Here is a 13246-nt window from a genome sequence, read left to right as displayed (position 1 = left end):
AGAGGGGGTGAGACTACAAACACTGTTTTCTCGGTCAAATAGGCACCAAATTCAAAATGTATGTTACATTTCGACTACATATATAACCCACTTTCAATAAAGATGAATGTTTCCACGGGTGAAATGCTTCTTTAAGGTGTCAGTCATTGTTGGACATCATGTTTACTATAGATGGGGAGATTTCTGCTCCCAGATGAACCATGCAGAATACTTGGAAAGCTTTCAAACACGTCATGTTGTTGTTGCAGCAGCGCGGCCATCTCTTCCACCCCACTGGAACAAAAAAGCCGCTGTCCATGTTCCGCCTCACTGCACATAAATCACATCTCTTCTACAAGCAACTTCCTCTTGTTTTTTTCACTGCCGCTGCTCTGAAGCACCGACTCTCCGAGGAATTCAGTCCTTTCAAACGTATTTAGAGTTTTATAGAGTGTGTTTACTGTTTGAGTTAAATCATGTTTGATTGGTTAATGGAAAATAAACTTTAGGTTCAAATACCACAGCTAGAAGTGTAACAAAAAAATAAGTAACTGTTTGAATGCTGTTTTAATTCTGCGATGTGTCTTTTTAGGATTTGATTCTTGAAATTAATGAACTGCGGTACAGACTGACAGACCTGGAGAGTGAAAAACTACAGTACGAAAAGAAACTTAAATCTACAAAGGTGGGTCGTCACGGGAAAGTTTGCACACGCTCGGTGTTTATATGACAAACTATTCATGACTAACATTTTATTCTTTCCTTTATGTATCTTCAGAAGCTGTGTCCTCTAGCTGAACCCTTTTTATTATTATTTTTATTAACTGAGTTAGCGGTAGTTTAGCAGAACATGCCACCTTCTTTCAGGTTAGACTTTCCTTCTGCTTCTGTAAACAGCTCCTGGTGTGATTTATTCATTTTATTCATGATTTAAAAGATTCTGGTGGCTGTTTTTAAGCTTCTGAATTTAGTTATGTAGGATTGTTACGACTCTGATCTTGAGGAGCCCCTATTCATTGGACGTGAGGGTGTTGGATGATCTATGTGTACGAAGGGATTCACCTTTGCAGTTGCTACTCAGAGAGAGTAAAACTCCTCTTTGAAACTTTGTCTATTTTATGTGTTTTTATATTAAATAAATATCATGGTTAGAGTCTTGGGTGTTCCACCTTCTTGACTTCTTTTATCTTTTACTTCTTGCATCTCTATTCTCTCTCTCTTCCTCGGTTTGTCTCTCTACTGCTAGTCGGTAATGGCCAAGCTTTCTAGCCTGAAAATCAAAATGGGCCAGATGCAGTTTGAGAAACAGAGGAAGGAGCACAAACTCCAGGCTGTGAAGGTTGGCTTTTCTCAGGATGACTGTTCTGCTTGCTGTATGATTATGGTTTTTGACCTCTCCCTTTGGCTCCTCTTCTGTTTTTATTTTTAAAGGAAAATATCATTAAAACTGGTTTGCCAATTCTGTCTTTGACCATTTTAGGCAAAGTGATGTCATTTTGCAAACAATGAAATCATGAATTTACTGAACTGTGCAGTATAGTAAAATGAAAAAAGAAAGAAATACCACTTCCTTAAGTCTGCACCAGTTTTTAAAACCACAGGTATGCTTTAATTTGGGGTTTTTGTCAAGAGTTCTGTTTGTCTTTCTTTATCCCTCTTTACACTTTTCCCACTGATTTCCTTTTTTCTGATCATCTTTATTAAAACGCCTGTACAATTTGTCCGTCTCCATTCTTGTTTCCTTTTGTGGTCACTAAAACATGTTTTTAATAACGGCTCCTGTACCTCAGTGCTCCCCGCACACCTCACGTTAACCTTCAGAGCAGGTGTGTCCTGCGTGCCTGAATGCCTCGTCAGCCTCTGTGAACCTTTTTGTGTTGTGGTTTGTTTGTAGTGTGGAGTCGGGTGGGGAGGTTGTGTCTTCTGTGTGGAGGAAGTATTCTCACTGTTGTCCTCTGTTGGACAGGAGGAACTAGCCATACTGAGGAGGCAGCTGGAGGGCAAAGACGGAGAGATGAGGAGACTACAGGATGAGACAGGCTTCAAAGCCATCGCCTCGAGCAGTGCAGATCCCGCAGAGAGAGGTGGGAAAGCCAGTTGAATCACAAGCCTTACTGAAGATGAGCATGCATGATGTTTAAACTTTATCTCGTATGATGGAGTGGTAATATCTGTTTAATTAGCGAAGCACTAGGCTTAGTTTTCACAAGAAGTCAGAATCTGCAACCAACCAGTTTCTGTTTCATAATTCTTTGTCCTGTTTAGTCTCTCATCCAGATGAAACTCTTAGAAAGAGGCTGAAAGAAAAACGTAAGGGGGGTTTTTATGCTTTTGTATATTATTGCACTTATTACTGCACCCATCTCAACCCCTGTTTGCATGAACGAGCATGAGCCATCTGAACTCTGCTTGTCCATTATAACCCATTGGAGCGCTAATACCCTGACCACAGAGCACCACGTCACCAATCCACTCCACCGTTGTCAACCTTCGAGGACTTTGAACTGCAGAGAACCAAAGTGTTTGTAACGTCCAACCTGGAACAGCAGCAAGGAATGTCTGCTTTGTGTTTTCAGCAGGAATGAGGAATGAATTGTTTGTCATAACCGTTCAGGCTGCTCTCTCATTCTCCTGCCTCATGTCCTCCAACAATAATCACCTCCTGTACCCCTCAGTGTCTCTCCTCTAAACCTTCCCCTGCTCACACCGACGACCAGTGTGTGCCCTGCTAACCTGCGATGTTGTCATGTTCAGTGTTGTTACAATATCTCTGTTGTGAGTGCTGTCTTTGTGTCTGTGCCTTCATCCATCGGTGATCTTTCACTTACGTAGAACAAATTCATTTTTCGTTCAGTACTCCCTCATCATGACTCTGCACATACAGTGCTGTAGTTTAGATAACTACTTCTATATTCATTTTAAAATGATTAATATGATTTATTGGTTAAGTTAAAAAGCACTGACTCGAATGTTTTAGTTTCTTGTTACTTTAGTTACTCTGAGATAATAAACCTGAGGATCACGAGGACTGTTACTGTCGTTGTTGACTGCTCACAGAGCCGTGTAGCAGAGTGTGCGTTCAAAAGTGAAAATGTTCTACCAAAGTGAAATATGTAACACCTGTTCACACAAGACGAGGTGTATCAATTTGAAAGACGGCTAAAAAAAGCAAAGACTGTGGCTGTGATGTTACTGGACAGTCAGTAATGTTGCAGCCTGTATGGTCTGAATGTATTAAATATTCCCGTTGCAGTCTGTGTGTTCAGGCCTGTTCTCCAACCCCACGTATACGTATATGTCTATAATCATTTTTCTTTCCTCACTAGACGTGGAAGTGCAGAGAATGAAAAAGGCAGTTGAATCGTTGATGGCAGCCAATGAAGAGAAGGTACATTTGACCAAGTTCGGTTCCTCCTTCTGAAAATGTTTCCTTACTTTGGTTTTAATTGTCTTTTCCTTTTGCAGGATCGTAAGATTGAGGAACTGAAGCAGTCGCTGCTGCGGTACAAGAAAGTTCAAGACATGGTGATGTCAGTGCAAGGCAAGAAAGGTTCGATAACTCTTCTGTTAGTGAATAATATTGATTTAATCTCACAGATAAAGAAGTACTAAATGAAGTTTGCTTTCAAACTAATACAGCTATGGTTTAGTCCTTTAACTTCATATTGTGTACACTTTAAATGACTGCCAGTCATTTTTACAGCACATCATCGGTTTTATTTAGATTTTCTAGGCAACCGTGCTATATGAAAATCACCTTGCAGAGGTTGTGCAGTGAGTATTGTATTTGGATGTTTCTGCACACTGAACAGTATTGGATTGCATAAATCGGGAATGACTGGAAAGCTGAGACGCGCCACCTCTGCATAAGTCAGAGCCCTACTTGTGCCACCCCAGCTAGTCTGGAAATGCACCTGTATGTATCTTATAATTTGGTTCACTTCTGTGAAGAAATGTAAATGTAAAATAAAATAACAAGAAAACAAGGGACAAAAAAAAAAAACACTGAATTTGTCAAAAAAGAAATAGTAAATATGTTTGATTGTTAAAAAAAAAGTTCCCTAAACAGGAAAAAATCTGTTCAGAATGCATCCAAATCTCTAATTTTACACAAACTTCCTGCAGTTACTGAGTTCACTATTTGGGTTCATTGTACAGTTTTGTATATAAGGTAGAATATTCATAAAATATGTCACTCAGTCAGCAGTCGTCAGTTCCCTCAGTGATAGAAACTTACCGTTATAAGATATGTCTAGAGGTGATATACAAACGTTTGGTACTGTTGCTGAAAGCTTTCGTATGTGTTGCTCAATGCCAAGTAAAACGGTCTTTCTCACTTGTATCTTATTTATTTTCTATTACAGAGAAAACCAAAGATAACGAGCATTTCGAGCATCAGGGTGATGGATCCAGCGCGTTCTTCTCAATCAACTCCGTGTCTGTGGAGTCACAAAATCAAGAACTGACTGATATTGAACAACTGAGAAGGAAGAGTCCGGATGAGGTCGGGCATCTAAAAATCAATCTGACAGTCGTTAATGGGGGAAATTAAAAAAATATATTCATATTTTTCCTCAAGCTACTTCAGATCTCATTAACTCTAACTCTAAAATGCTCAGTGAAACACTAATAGCTGGCATAAATGTAACACTTGTGAAATGAGTGCTGAAGTTTCGACACCCAATTAACTGAATAAGGTCTCCTGTCAGTTCTCAAAGTGTGCAGAATTAGACCGCTGTGTTTTCACGGCCCGAGGAGAAGATGCAAGTTAACGTTTTAAGACTTTTAAACACGGCGTTTTCTGTCTTCTTTTTCTCATTGGGATCTGTAGTTGGAGAGCCTCAATGGACTTGGTGAAGAGCATTCACCTACACCCAGCCCTTCAGACCCAGAACGAGTATCAGAGTCTCCACCGACAGAGTTAGAAAGGTAAAATATGAAGGGACTTTCTCTTTCACGTGTATTCATGATAATAAACAATGTTTTTGGTTTTTTTTTTACTTCAGTTTGGTGCCACTACTTCTTTCCATTAATGAATATGTTGCAGGTTTTATCATCTGGTTTTATGCAGCTTTGTTTTCAGTATAGGTGAGGACACTGACTGTCTTATTCACGTATTTCTTTAGTCGGGTCAAGTAACATGTGGTGTTACATCACATGATCGTCGTGTCTCTCTCATTGCTTCCTGTCACTCTCCATTCCTAACATGAATACAGTGCTATCTCTTCATCAGTGTAACGCTCAGTAGTGTGCAAGACTGACCTTTTACTTTTTTCTGCTCTCCGTTTAATTTAGTTTCAAAATAATACATTTGAACAGAATCAGACCTACGTGAGGTCTTAAATTCTTAAATTACAGTTCGATCTTGTTCCACTGTTTTGACATAAGAGAACTAACAGGTTTCACCTTTATTCTGTATTGTTTTGAATATATGTTATACGTGCATACCTAATAGTAAATATTGTAACACTGATGTTAAGATAATGCTCACTTCTGTGTAAGGAGTGCTGAGAACAGAGCAGCACTATATTCTGTTTTGTCCATTTGCTGCAGTCAGAGTGAAGAAATGTCTCAGTCGCCTTCTTTAAGTTACACATGAGGATGTGTGTAACAGCAGTTCATATCCTGTAGCCCCTCACTGTCACGAGTGAACTGTGCATCGTTGTGGTTTATCGTTTCAGCAGCCAGTATACCACGAAGACTGGCAGCCAGGACCAGCTGGACAGGAGCAACAACGAAAAGGTAAATGTTACACGTTTTTAGTGGCGGAAAAAAGTTACAATATTTGGCTACAAGTTCAGCATATTTTACGTGAGCAGTATTTGTAGGCCACATGTATGTATGAATATAATTTTGCTCTCTCAGAATACAAGTGAAGCAGTCAGTGAAAAGCCGCCCAAGAGTCCCTCTGCCACCTTACCTGCCACCACGGAGGACGACAGCTTTGGCTCGAGAAAGGCTCGTTCATCTTTTGGAAAGGGCTTCTTCAAGATCCGTGGGGGCAAGAAGACAGCCAGTACCCCCAACCTCGGTAAGAGCGAACCACCTGATGCAGCAGCTGCTTCACAAACTGACTCAGTGAGTGAGAGTGAGATTTTTCCCCACCATGGACAACTCTTTATTTTCCCAAGCCACACCCATGGAATATCCTATATGGACTAAAACCATAATTTGCAGCCCACACAAACTGTGGTCCCCATTTAATTCTGGAAGTCTGTTTCTCTGCCCTTCGTTCTGTGTATGTGTGTGTGTCTCTGTTTGTTCCACCTCTCCAATCCTGTTACTTCAATCATAATGTCTTCCCTTTGTCTTGTTCTCTTTCTGTTGGACCCTGTCGTGTGTTGTGTGTGCTTTGTAACACATGAAGACCGCAGCCGGAGTGCGAGTGCGCCTATGCTAGGTACAGTATAGACCCCAGCTCATTGTCGGGCAGTAGTTCTCTGAAGAAAACAAAGGAAACTACTCGATGTATTTTATGTCATTGTTCGCCTTCTCTAAACCCATCCATTCAGCTCACATGTTTTTATCATCTCGCGTCTCCGTAGCTGCAGCGCTGAAACAGCCACACCCTTGTCACTACCCACTGTTGCACAAATGTTTTTACATCCAACATACAGCCGCTCTGTTGTGTATGTTGACTTTGCTCGTGTGCCCTGCATGTATTTCTTTACGCTCTTTTGCTTCCGCCAAACACGAATCTGTCGAGATCCAAAATTATCAAACAGAAATTATACATTTGGATCTTCAGATACTAAAAATCTAAAACAAAACCACTAATAAACTTCCTTTTTGTCTAATATAATGAGACCTTTTCATTCCAGTCTCAGTCAGACATCAGCCGTGTCTGATGCATGCATACTAGAGACGGTATCGCTTTTACCGCCATGACCTCCCAGCCTGTCTAGGCCTAGGAGACGTCATGTGTCTGTCTGAGTGTTGTCTGTGTCTCTACAGTGCAGCGGCTTTGTCTCGACCGATCTGTACACGTCTACCCCGCTGATACTCACGATGCGAATGATCTTTCTGTCGGTATTTCTTTGTACAGCTGAAACAGAGCGACAGGGCACCGACCATCTGGATCTGGCTGGGCTGCCACAGAGCTCGGCCAACAGCGATAGCACCCACACGCTCCCTACGACCCCAGAGAGCAAGAAAAAGTCCAAAGGAATAAAGAAACTGTTTGGAAAGTGAGTAGAGACTTTAAAATAAAATGTTACTCTTTAAGTAATTAAACAGATTATATGGATATAAATGTTTCGGATATAGTGGAATATATAAAATATGTATGCGTTCTGTATGGTTAATCACTATCGCTGTATTTTCCTATTGTTAAGGCTAAAAAGGAGCCAGTCTACCACATTTAACCTGGATGACAACCTACCAGAGGGTGAGTTCAAGAGGGGTGGAGTGCGAGCCACAGCAGGACCCAGACTGGGCTGGTCTCGTGACCTGCAAAGAGTCAGCAAGTAAGTCAGTGCGTTCAGCCTGAATAATGAGACTGAAGTTGAGGTTTCCGTGTTTTGGATCTCAATGAAGTCATACAATGAAATTCTGACATCGTGTGATGATTTTTGAAGAAGCAGTCTTTGTCGGGATAACAAATTAATGTTCTATACTCACAATTTCAAATAGTATTTGTTTCCTGTTTATGCAGCTATAGGGGTGCTCCCTTTTCAAAGTTTTGACTTTCCTATTCTCCTTTCTTTCTCGTAGTGATGTCGACGCTCCATTTGCACGCTGGTCAAAGGATCAGGTGTGCGACTGGCTACAGGATCAGGGTCTGGGTCTTTATGTGAACATGGCTCGTGTATGGATCTCCTCTGGACAGACGCTTCTACAGGCCTCACAACAGGACCTGGAGAGGGTGAGATGAAGCAGAAGAATTTAATGCGTTCTAGTAAAGCCGGCAGACTATTCCTGTGTTTGAACTTAATACGCTGTAACTCAGGCATGTTGTGTGTTATACTTATCCTCCTTGTGGATCTTTAGGAGCTGGGAATCAAACACCCGCTGCACAGAAAGAAGCTGCAGCTGGCTCTGCAGGCCCTTGGCTCAGAGGAGGAGAACAATAAAGGAAAGCTGGACTACAACTGGGTGACGAGTGAGTACCAGCTGCCAGTCTAAGATTCCTCCTCTTCTTTTTCCAGTTGTTACTCCCTGACCGTCAACTGAATTCCTTCTCATGACACTTTGTTTTTTTCCCTTTCCTCTCAGGATGGCTCGACGACATCGGTCTGCCTCAGTATAAGACCCAGTTTGATGAGGGGAGAGTGGACGGTCGCATGCTGCACTACATGACAGTGGTGAGTGTTGGCAAGACACATGCGCTCCCTCCACAGACCCTGCGGAGAAGTAGGTCTGACGAGTCCACTGCCATCTCACATTAGGATTATTGAGAGAGAGAGAGAGAGAGAGAGAGAACTGTACTAGAGATGTCCTCGTCTCACCCTCCATTTGGGGCCGTGCTGAAGTCTCATCAGTGTCTGCTTCTGCTCAAACTGTTATCTTCATCTTCTTTCTGTTCTTTTATAATCTGTACTTTGTCGAAACTCCAGCTGAACTTTGTGTTTATTGTTTGCATTTTACACTAAGTCACTGATGTCCAACTTTTGTCCCTCAGGATGACCTGCTCTCTCTGAAAGTGGGGAGTGTCCTGCATCACCTCAGTATCAAGAGAGCGATCCAAGTGCTCCGACTCAACAGTTACGAGCCCAACTGTTTGCGTCGCAGGCCGTCTGACGAGGTGCATTCACTTTAACATTCACCTGAGAAACAATTTGACAGAGTTGAGCCAGTTTGTTCTGTCTGACACACTCATCTCGTAATGCGCAGCTGTATGTTCACATACTTTTTTTTTTAATCCTCTTTCTGTGCTTTGTGCCCATAGAACAATATTTCTCCAGCAGAGATTTCCCAGTGGACCAACCACAGGGTGATGGAGTGGCTGCGATCGGTGGACCTCGCTGAATACGCTCCCAACCTGAGAGGCAGTGGTGTGCACGGAGGCCTGATGGTGAGACAGTCCAGGGTTCAGTCATCCTGGGAAACAGAGATTCTCTCCTGAAAGTATCCACTCCTAAAACGTCTCCTCTCTCTCTCTCTCTTTCTCTTTCTCTTTCTCTTTCTCTCTCTCTTCAGGTTCTGGAGCCGCGGTTCAACGTGGAGACCATGGCGTTGCTGCTGAACATCCCGCCCAACAAGACGCTGCTGCGCCGCCACCTCGCCACACATTTCAACCTGCTCATTGGTTCGGAGGCCCAGCAGCTCAAACAGGAGTGTCTTGAAAACCCAGACTACACTCTGCTTACTGCCACCACCAAGGTCAAGGTAACGCTTGAGTTCCTTCCCCCCCGTTTTTGTTTGTTTGTGTTTTTATGGAAGGGTTTTGGGAAATTATAAACAGAAAATTCTAATAAAATAAACAATAAACAGACTAAAACGCAACTATGCAAACTTTTCAAGCTCAAACTATTTTTGATTAGTAGACTCTTGAACTTTTACGTTGCACTGCAATTGTGAAGCCATAAGAACTTGCTGTTATGTTATTGAAAAGAAGAGTTGTTTGTTAAAAGATAAATGATGGGCTGTATTTTCTTTCTCTTCTCTCCCCTCGCTCACACCAGCCAAGGAAACTGTCATTTGGTAACTTTGGCAGCCTGAGGAAGAAGAAGCAGGAGGAGAGCGAGGAGTACGTGTGTCCGATGGACGTGGAGATGCCAAAGGGACGAAGCTTCCAGAAAGGCTTCGAGCTCCAAATCTACGAGGACGACCTCGACAGGCTAGAACAGGTGAGCTGGTTCTTCAAATCACTAAACCGCATGAACAACTATATATCTAATTACATGTATATCTGAAATCCACTTACTCCATTTTGGTCTCTGTTTATTGAGTTTAAAAGCAGCTTGTTGTTTCACAGATGGAGGACTCTGAGGGAACTGTGAGACAGATCGGAGCTTTCTCTGAGGGTATTCAAAACCTGACGGTAAGAGTCTAAAGGTTGTACTTCCCTGACTGTTTCAGGAGCTTCAAATTAATGTTTGTTTTTTTCCTGTCTTTCTTTTGCCAGAGCATGCTAAAAGATGACGAATTCTTCAAAGAGAATTCAAATTCACCGAACCCCAGTGTAACGGACGATGACTCCAACGCATGAGACTGTCAGCGCCACGAGACCTGGTCCTGCTGTGAATGAAACTCTGTGCCAACCCCCTCTCTCCACTCGCACACAGACTTGTCTCAACAGACTCCCAGGAATGCTCCCACATTTCTTTTTTTTAGTGTTGCATTCAGAGATGAGCCAAAAGTATTACAGTGTCCTTCTTATTTGCAGTTTCAAACGGTCCAGTAAGCCACTATTACTCCTGAACTTTGCCTCCATTACTGTCGTCGGATGACGGAGGGAACATTTGGGGCAACACCACTGCTTGCCTGCCAGCTGGTTTCTGGAGTTATTTCAAGTGTCAACCCGCTAAAAAACGCCAATATAGATTTTAATATATATCTTTTTAAATTGCCTTCTGACTGTAGAGATATTGGAGAAAAAAAGAGATGAGAAGATTTGTCCCATTTTTTAGAAGTTAGTGTAAAGTAATAACTCCGAAACAGCTGCTATGTTTTCTACAAAACTAAAATTGTCATATATTTTATCCTACGCTGAACATCTTACAGGTTTTTCACTCGACAGTAATATCCTACATGCATTTGCACCAGTACATATCATAGCCTAATGAATATCATTGCATGGTATTGAAATTCAACGCATTAATATAAGAGCTTGTTTATTTTATTTTTACTATAAATTGATTTTTAATGGAACCATGTTGGCTGACACAGAGTTATTTTTGGAAAAAGTCGTATTTGTGAGATAAGAATAATGTTGTAATGCAACCCATCGACCTTAGAAGATAGACTATGTTGTTGTTTTTTACGTTTATCCATTTCTAAGATGAATAAAATAATTTAAATCAGTTTGTTGTTTCCTCACATGGACTCAGTCGAGTGTGTGACAAACTGAGGACGGAAGAGTTGAGCTGAGAAAGTTGCTGATTTTGCTGCTGAATCATGAAACGTAAACTACATGCTTCCTAAAAACATGGCTGTTTAAAGAGTCTTTAATTGTGAATAGTTTACACATACAGGCAACAAATTAAAGGCGTCAGTTTAACTCAACTTTGATCTGGGACCTGCAATAAAAAAATACATGTAACAGATGAGGAAGTACAGAAGAATGAACAAACAACTGGGAGGTAATTATATTGTAATTAAGACTTCAGATTTCAAAGCTGAATTAGACGACTAGCATTTCACTGAAACTGAGCTGGTATTGTCAGTGCCTCGACTGTAAAATGACCCTTTAATTAACGGGGAATGGGGCTTTTATGGAGCCCAGCAGTTAAAGTGAGAAGAATAAAACAAATCTATTAAGTTTGAGAGGAGAGACTGTTACGTATTCTGAAGTTACCCAAACGGTTTTTAAGGTTTGTGTTTGAAGTTTGTATAATAAAAAAGGTGTAGAATGGTATGTAGAAAATACAATAGTCTTTTGATTCTGCGTCATTCTTTTGATGTAAATTGCCAAAGTGAGATGAAACATAAACCTTAAAAACGAACCAGATGTTAACTTTTATTTAAAGCATATTTTTATCACTGTTTGCCAACAGTCATTGTACAGATGTTTCCCTTTTGAGGGCTTTTGAAGTTCTCCTTTTTTGTCAGCTGTAAAGAAAAAACACTTTTGAACATTAGATGAATGTTCAGTTTCCAACTTATTGAGATCACCTCTCTGCACCCAGTTGTTTTATCTGGTATAATTGGGTAATCCAGCTACTTAGTTGGACAACTAACATCACCTATTATTTACTTAATAAGTTCTGACAATAACATTAAATTAGTTGATATTTACCTTTTATATTAAATATTTTACACTTGTCTCTCCACCTCCTCTCTCTGAAAGACAAAGGAAAACCAGGAGTGTTACAAACAGATTGTTTATTTACTGAATTGTGCCAATAACAAGAAATGAACTAATACTTTATACTATATAATACTATATAAGTGGTTAAACGTCATGAAGCGACATCTGGTGGCTGTACACTTAAAAACATGGATGTCAAAGTGAGTCTGTCCAGATTTGCACATGCGCAGTTAGCAGGCATCGTCCTGCAGGATCTGAAGTGCGGGTGGAGACTGAAACAGACTCCATATAGGACAGTAGAGTACTCCACTGTAGTCTGAGCCGAAGGAGAGGAAGCTTACAAGAAAGGCATCATGGCTGCAGGGTGTGTATTTTTATTTTTGGCCAAAAAACTCAGTTTGGCTTCATTTGTTACAGTTTATAACACTTTTATGACTGTTTACCGAGAAGTGTTTTTAATGTTAGACAATAGACCAGATGAAGTCAGAAAATATTTGGTTTTCTTTCACTTTTTGCTGTAGTTATAGAAAATATGTCAATGTGTTGTACAGGTTCTGTGGAGTCCTTGTCCTCCTTATTGTGTGTGTCAGTGGACTGGATGCATCAAGGTACAGTAACCAGTGGGAGCATTCATCAAGAGTCATTGTGTTTGCCAATATTTGTCAGTTTTCTGTGTTTCTACTGCCTGACTTTGTGTCACAGACCAGCTGTAAACCAGGAACTATCCAATATCTTCAATGAGTTGTGGAGACTGGATGTGAATCGTATGACACCTGGGGTAGACTACACAATCTCTGTTCAGGTACGGTGCATATTCCTATTCATACAGCTCTTATCTTCTGTTTTCTGGTTTTACAAAGATATATTTTGTGTTTGAACTGTGTCCAGGGCAGAGCCAGTTATGTAAACCAGGGCAGCCATGTTGTGCAGGATCACGCTTCACAGCCTCTGTTCTCCAACGTTAATGAGAACAAACTGAAGAACACAACCACTTTCTCCCGTAAGTGTCTCTGCAGCAGACAGAAAGAAAATGTTCTCTTCTTTTTCTCTAGATTTCACTGTAATAAATTAACTTAATGTGTGTCTGCAGGGTTCACCAAACTCCTGGACAACTATGAGCGGTCCACAGGGGTGGCTGAACAGGTCACAACAGAGGAGCTCACAGAGATTAATCTCTTCCTGGATGCCGTCTTAGAGACAGAAGTCATGAAGGTATATTTGACATGTTACAACGAGTTGCACCTAACAAGCCGCACAGGCTTCAGTTCTACTAGTTTCTATTGTTTGTCACCTCCTTTCTTACAGCTGTTTCTTTTCAGTGTCAGGGTAAGAAGATATATGTATATATATATATAT

General features: G+C 41.1%; 2 protein-coding genes across 12 annotated transcripts in view; both read left to right on the top strand.

Moving 5' to 3' along the window:
* The window catches only part of ppfibp1b (PPFIA binding protein 1b), a 20966-nt gene extending 10022 nt beyond the window's left edge, over positions 1 to 10944 (top strand). For 2 of the 11 annotated variants that reach the window (XM_035665170.1, XM_035665171.1), the window contains 22 exons: positions 572 to 664; positions 1226 to 1318; positions 1946 to 2063; positions 2245 to 2289; positions 3306 to 3367; positions 3445 to 3529; positions 4344 to 4483; positions 4811 to 4908; positions 5661 to 5721; positions 5845 to 6010; positions 6347 to 6379; positions 7025 to 7166; positions 7314 to 7445; positions 7693 to 7843; positions 7969 to 8080; positions 8194 to 8282; positions 8600 to 8722; positions 8867 to 8992; positions 9118 to 9306; positions 9603 to 9767; positions 9896 to 9961; positions 10046 to 10944. In XM_035665170.1, the coding sequence (XP_035521063.1) occupies positions 572 to 664; positions 1226 to 1318; positions 1946 to 2063; positions 2245 to 2289; positions 3306 to 3367; positions 3445 to 3529; positions 4344 to 4483; positions 4811 to 4908; positions 5661 to 5721; positions 5845 to 6010; positions 6347 to 6379; positions 7025 to 7166; positions 7314 to 7445; positions 7693 to 7843; positions 7969 to 8080; positions 8194 to 8282; positions 8600 to 8722; positions 8867 to 8992; positions 9118 to 9306; positions 9603 to 9767; positions 9896 to 9961; positions 10046 to 10129 (2373 nt within the window). In that variant the 3' untranslated portion in view covers positions 10130 to 10944. The remainder of the gene's footprint in view (positions 1 to 571; positions 665 to 1225; positions 1319 to 1945; positions 2064 to 2244; positions 2290 to 3305; positions 3368 to 3444; positions 3530 to 4343; positions 4484 to 4810; positions 4909 to 5660; positions 5722 to 5844; positions 6011 to 6346; positions 6380 to 7024; positions 7167 to 7313; positions 7446 to 7692; positions 7844 to 7968; positions 8081 to 8193; positions 8283 to 8599; positions 8723 to 8866; positions 8993 to 9117; positions 9307 to 9602; positions 9768 to 9895; positions 9962 to 10045) is intronic. The other 9 variants (XM_035665174.1, XM_035665172.1, XM_035665176.1 and 6 more) reach the window with 9 other exon arrangements.
* A 1205-nt stretch (positions 10945 to 12149) lies between these two features.
* Positions 12150 to 13246, top strand: part of endouc (endonuclease, polyU-specific C) — a 6523-nt gene continuing 5426 nt past the window's right edge. The window contains exons 1-5 of the mRNA XM_035665169.1: positions 12150 to 12254; positions 12442 to 12498; positions 12593 to 12692; positions 12779 to 12890; positions 12981 to 13102. Coding sequence (XP_035521062.1) covers positions 12244 to 12254; positions 12442 to 12498; positions 12593 to 12692; positions 12779 to 12890; positions 12981 to 13102 — 402 coding nt within the window. The 5' untranslated portion in view covers positions 12150 to 12243. The remainder of the gene's footprint in view (positions 12255 to 12441; positions 12499 to 12592; positions 12693 to 12778; positions 12891 to 12980; positions 13103 to 13246) is intronic.

This window comes from Morone saxatilis, unplaced genomic scaffold (assembly GCF_004916995.1).
Source record: "Morone saxatilis isolate NCDOM2014 unplaced genomic scaffold, NCSU_SB_2.0 Contig2, whole genome shotgun sequence".
In the NCBI taxonomy this organism is placed as follows: domain Eukaryota; kingdom Metazoa; phylum Chordata; class Actinopteri; family Moronidae; genus Morone; species Morone saxatilis.
This window is presented reverse-complemented; position numbering and strand designations above follow the sequence as displayed.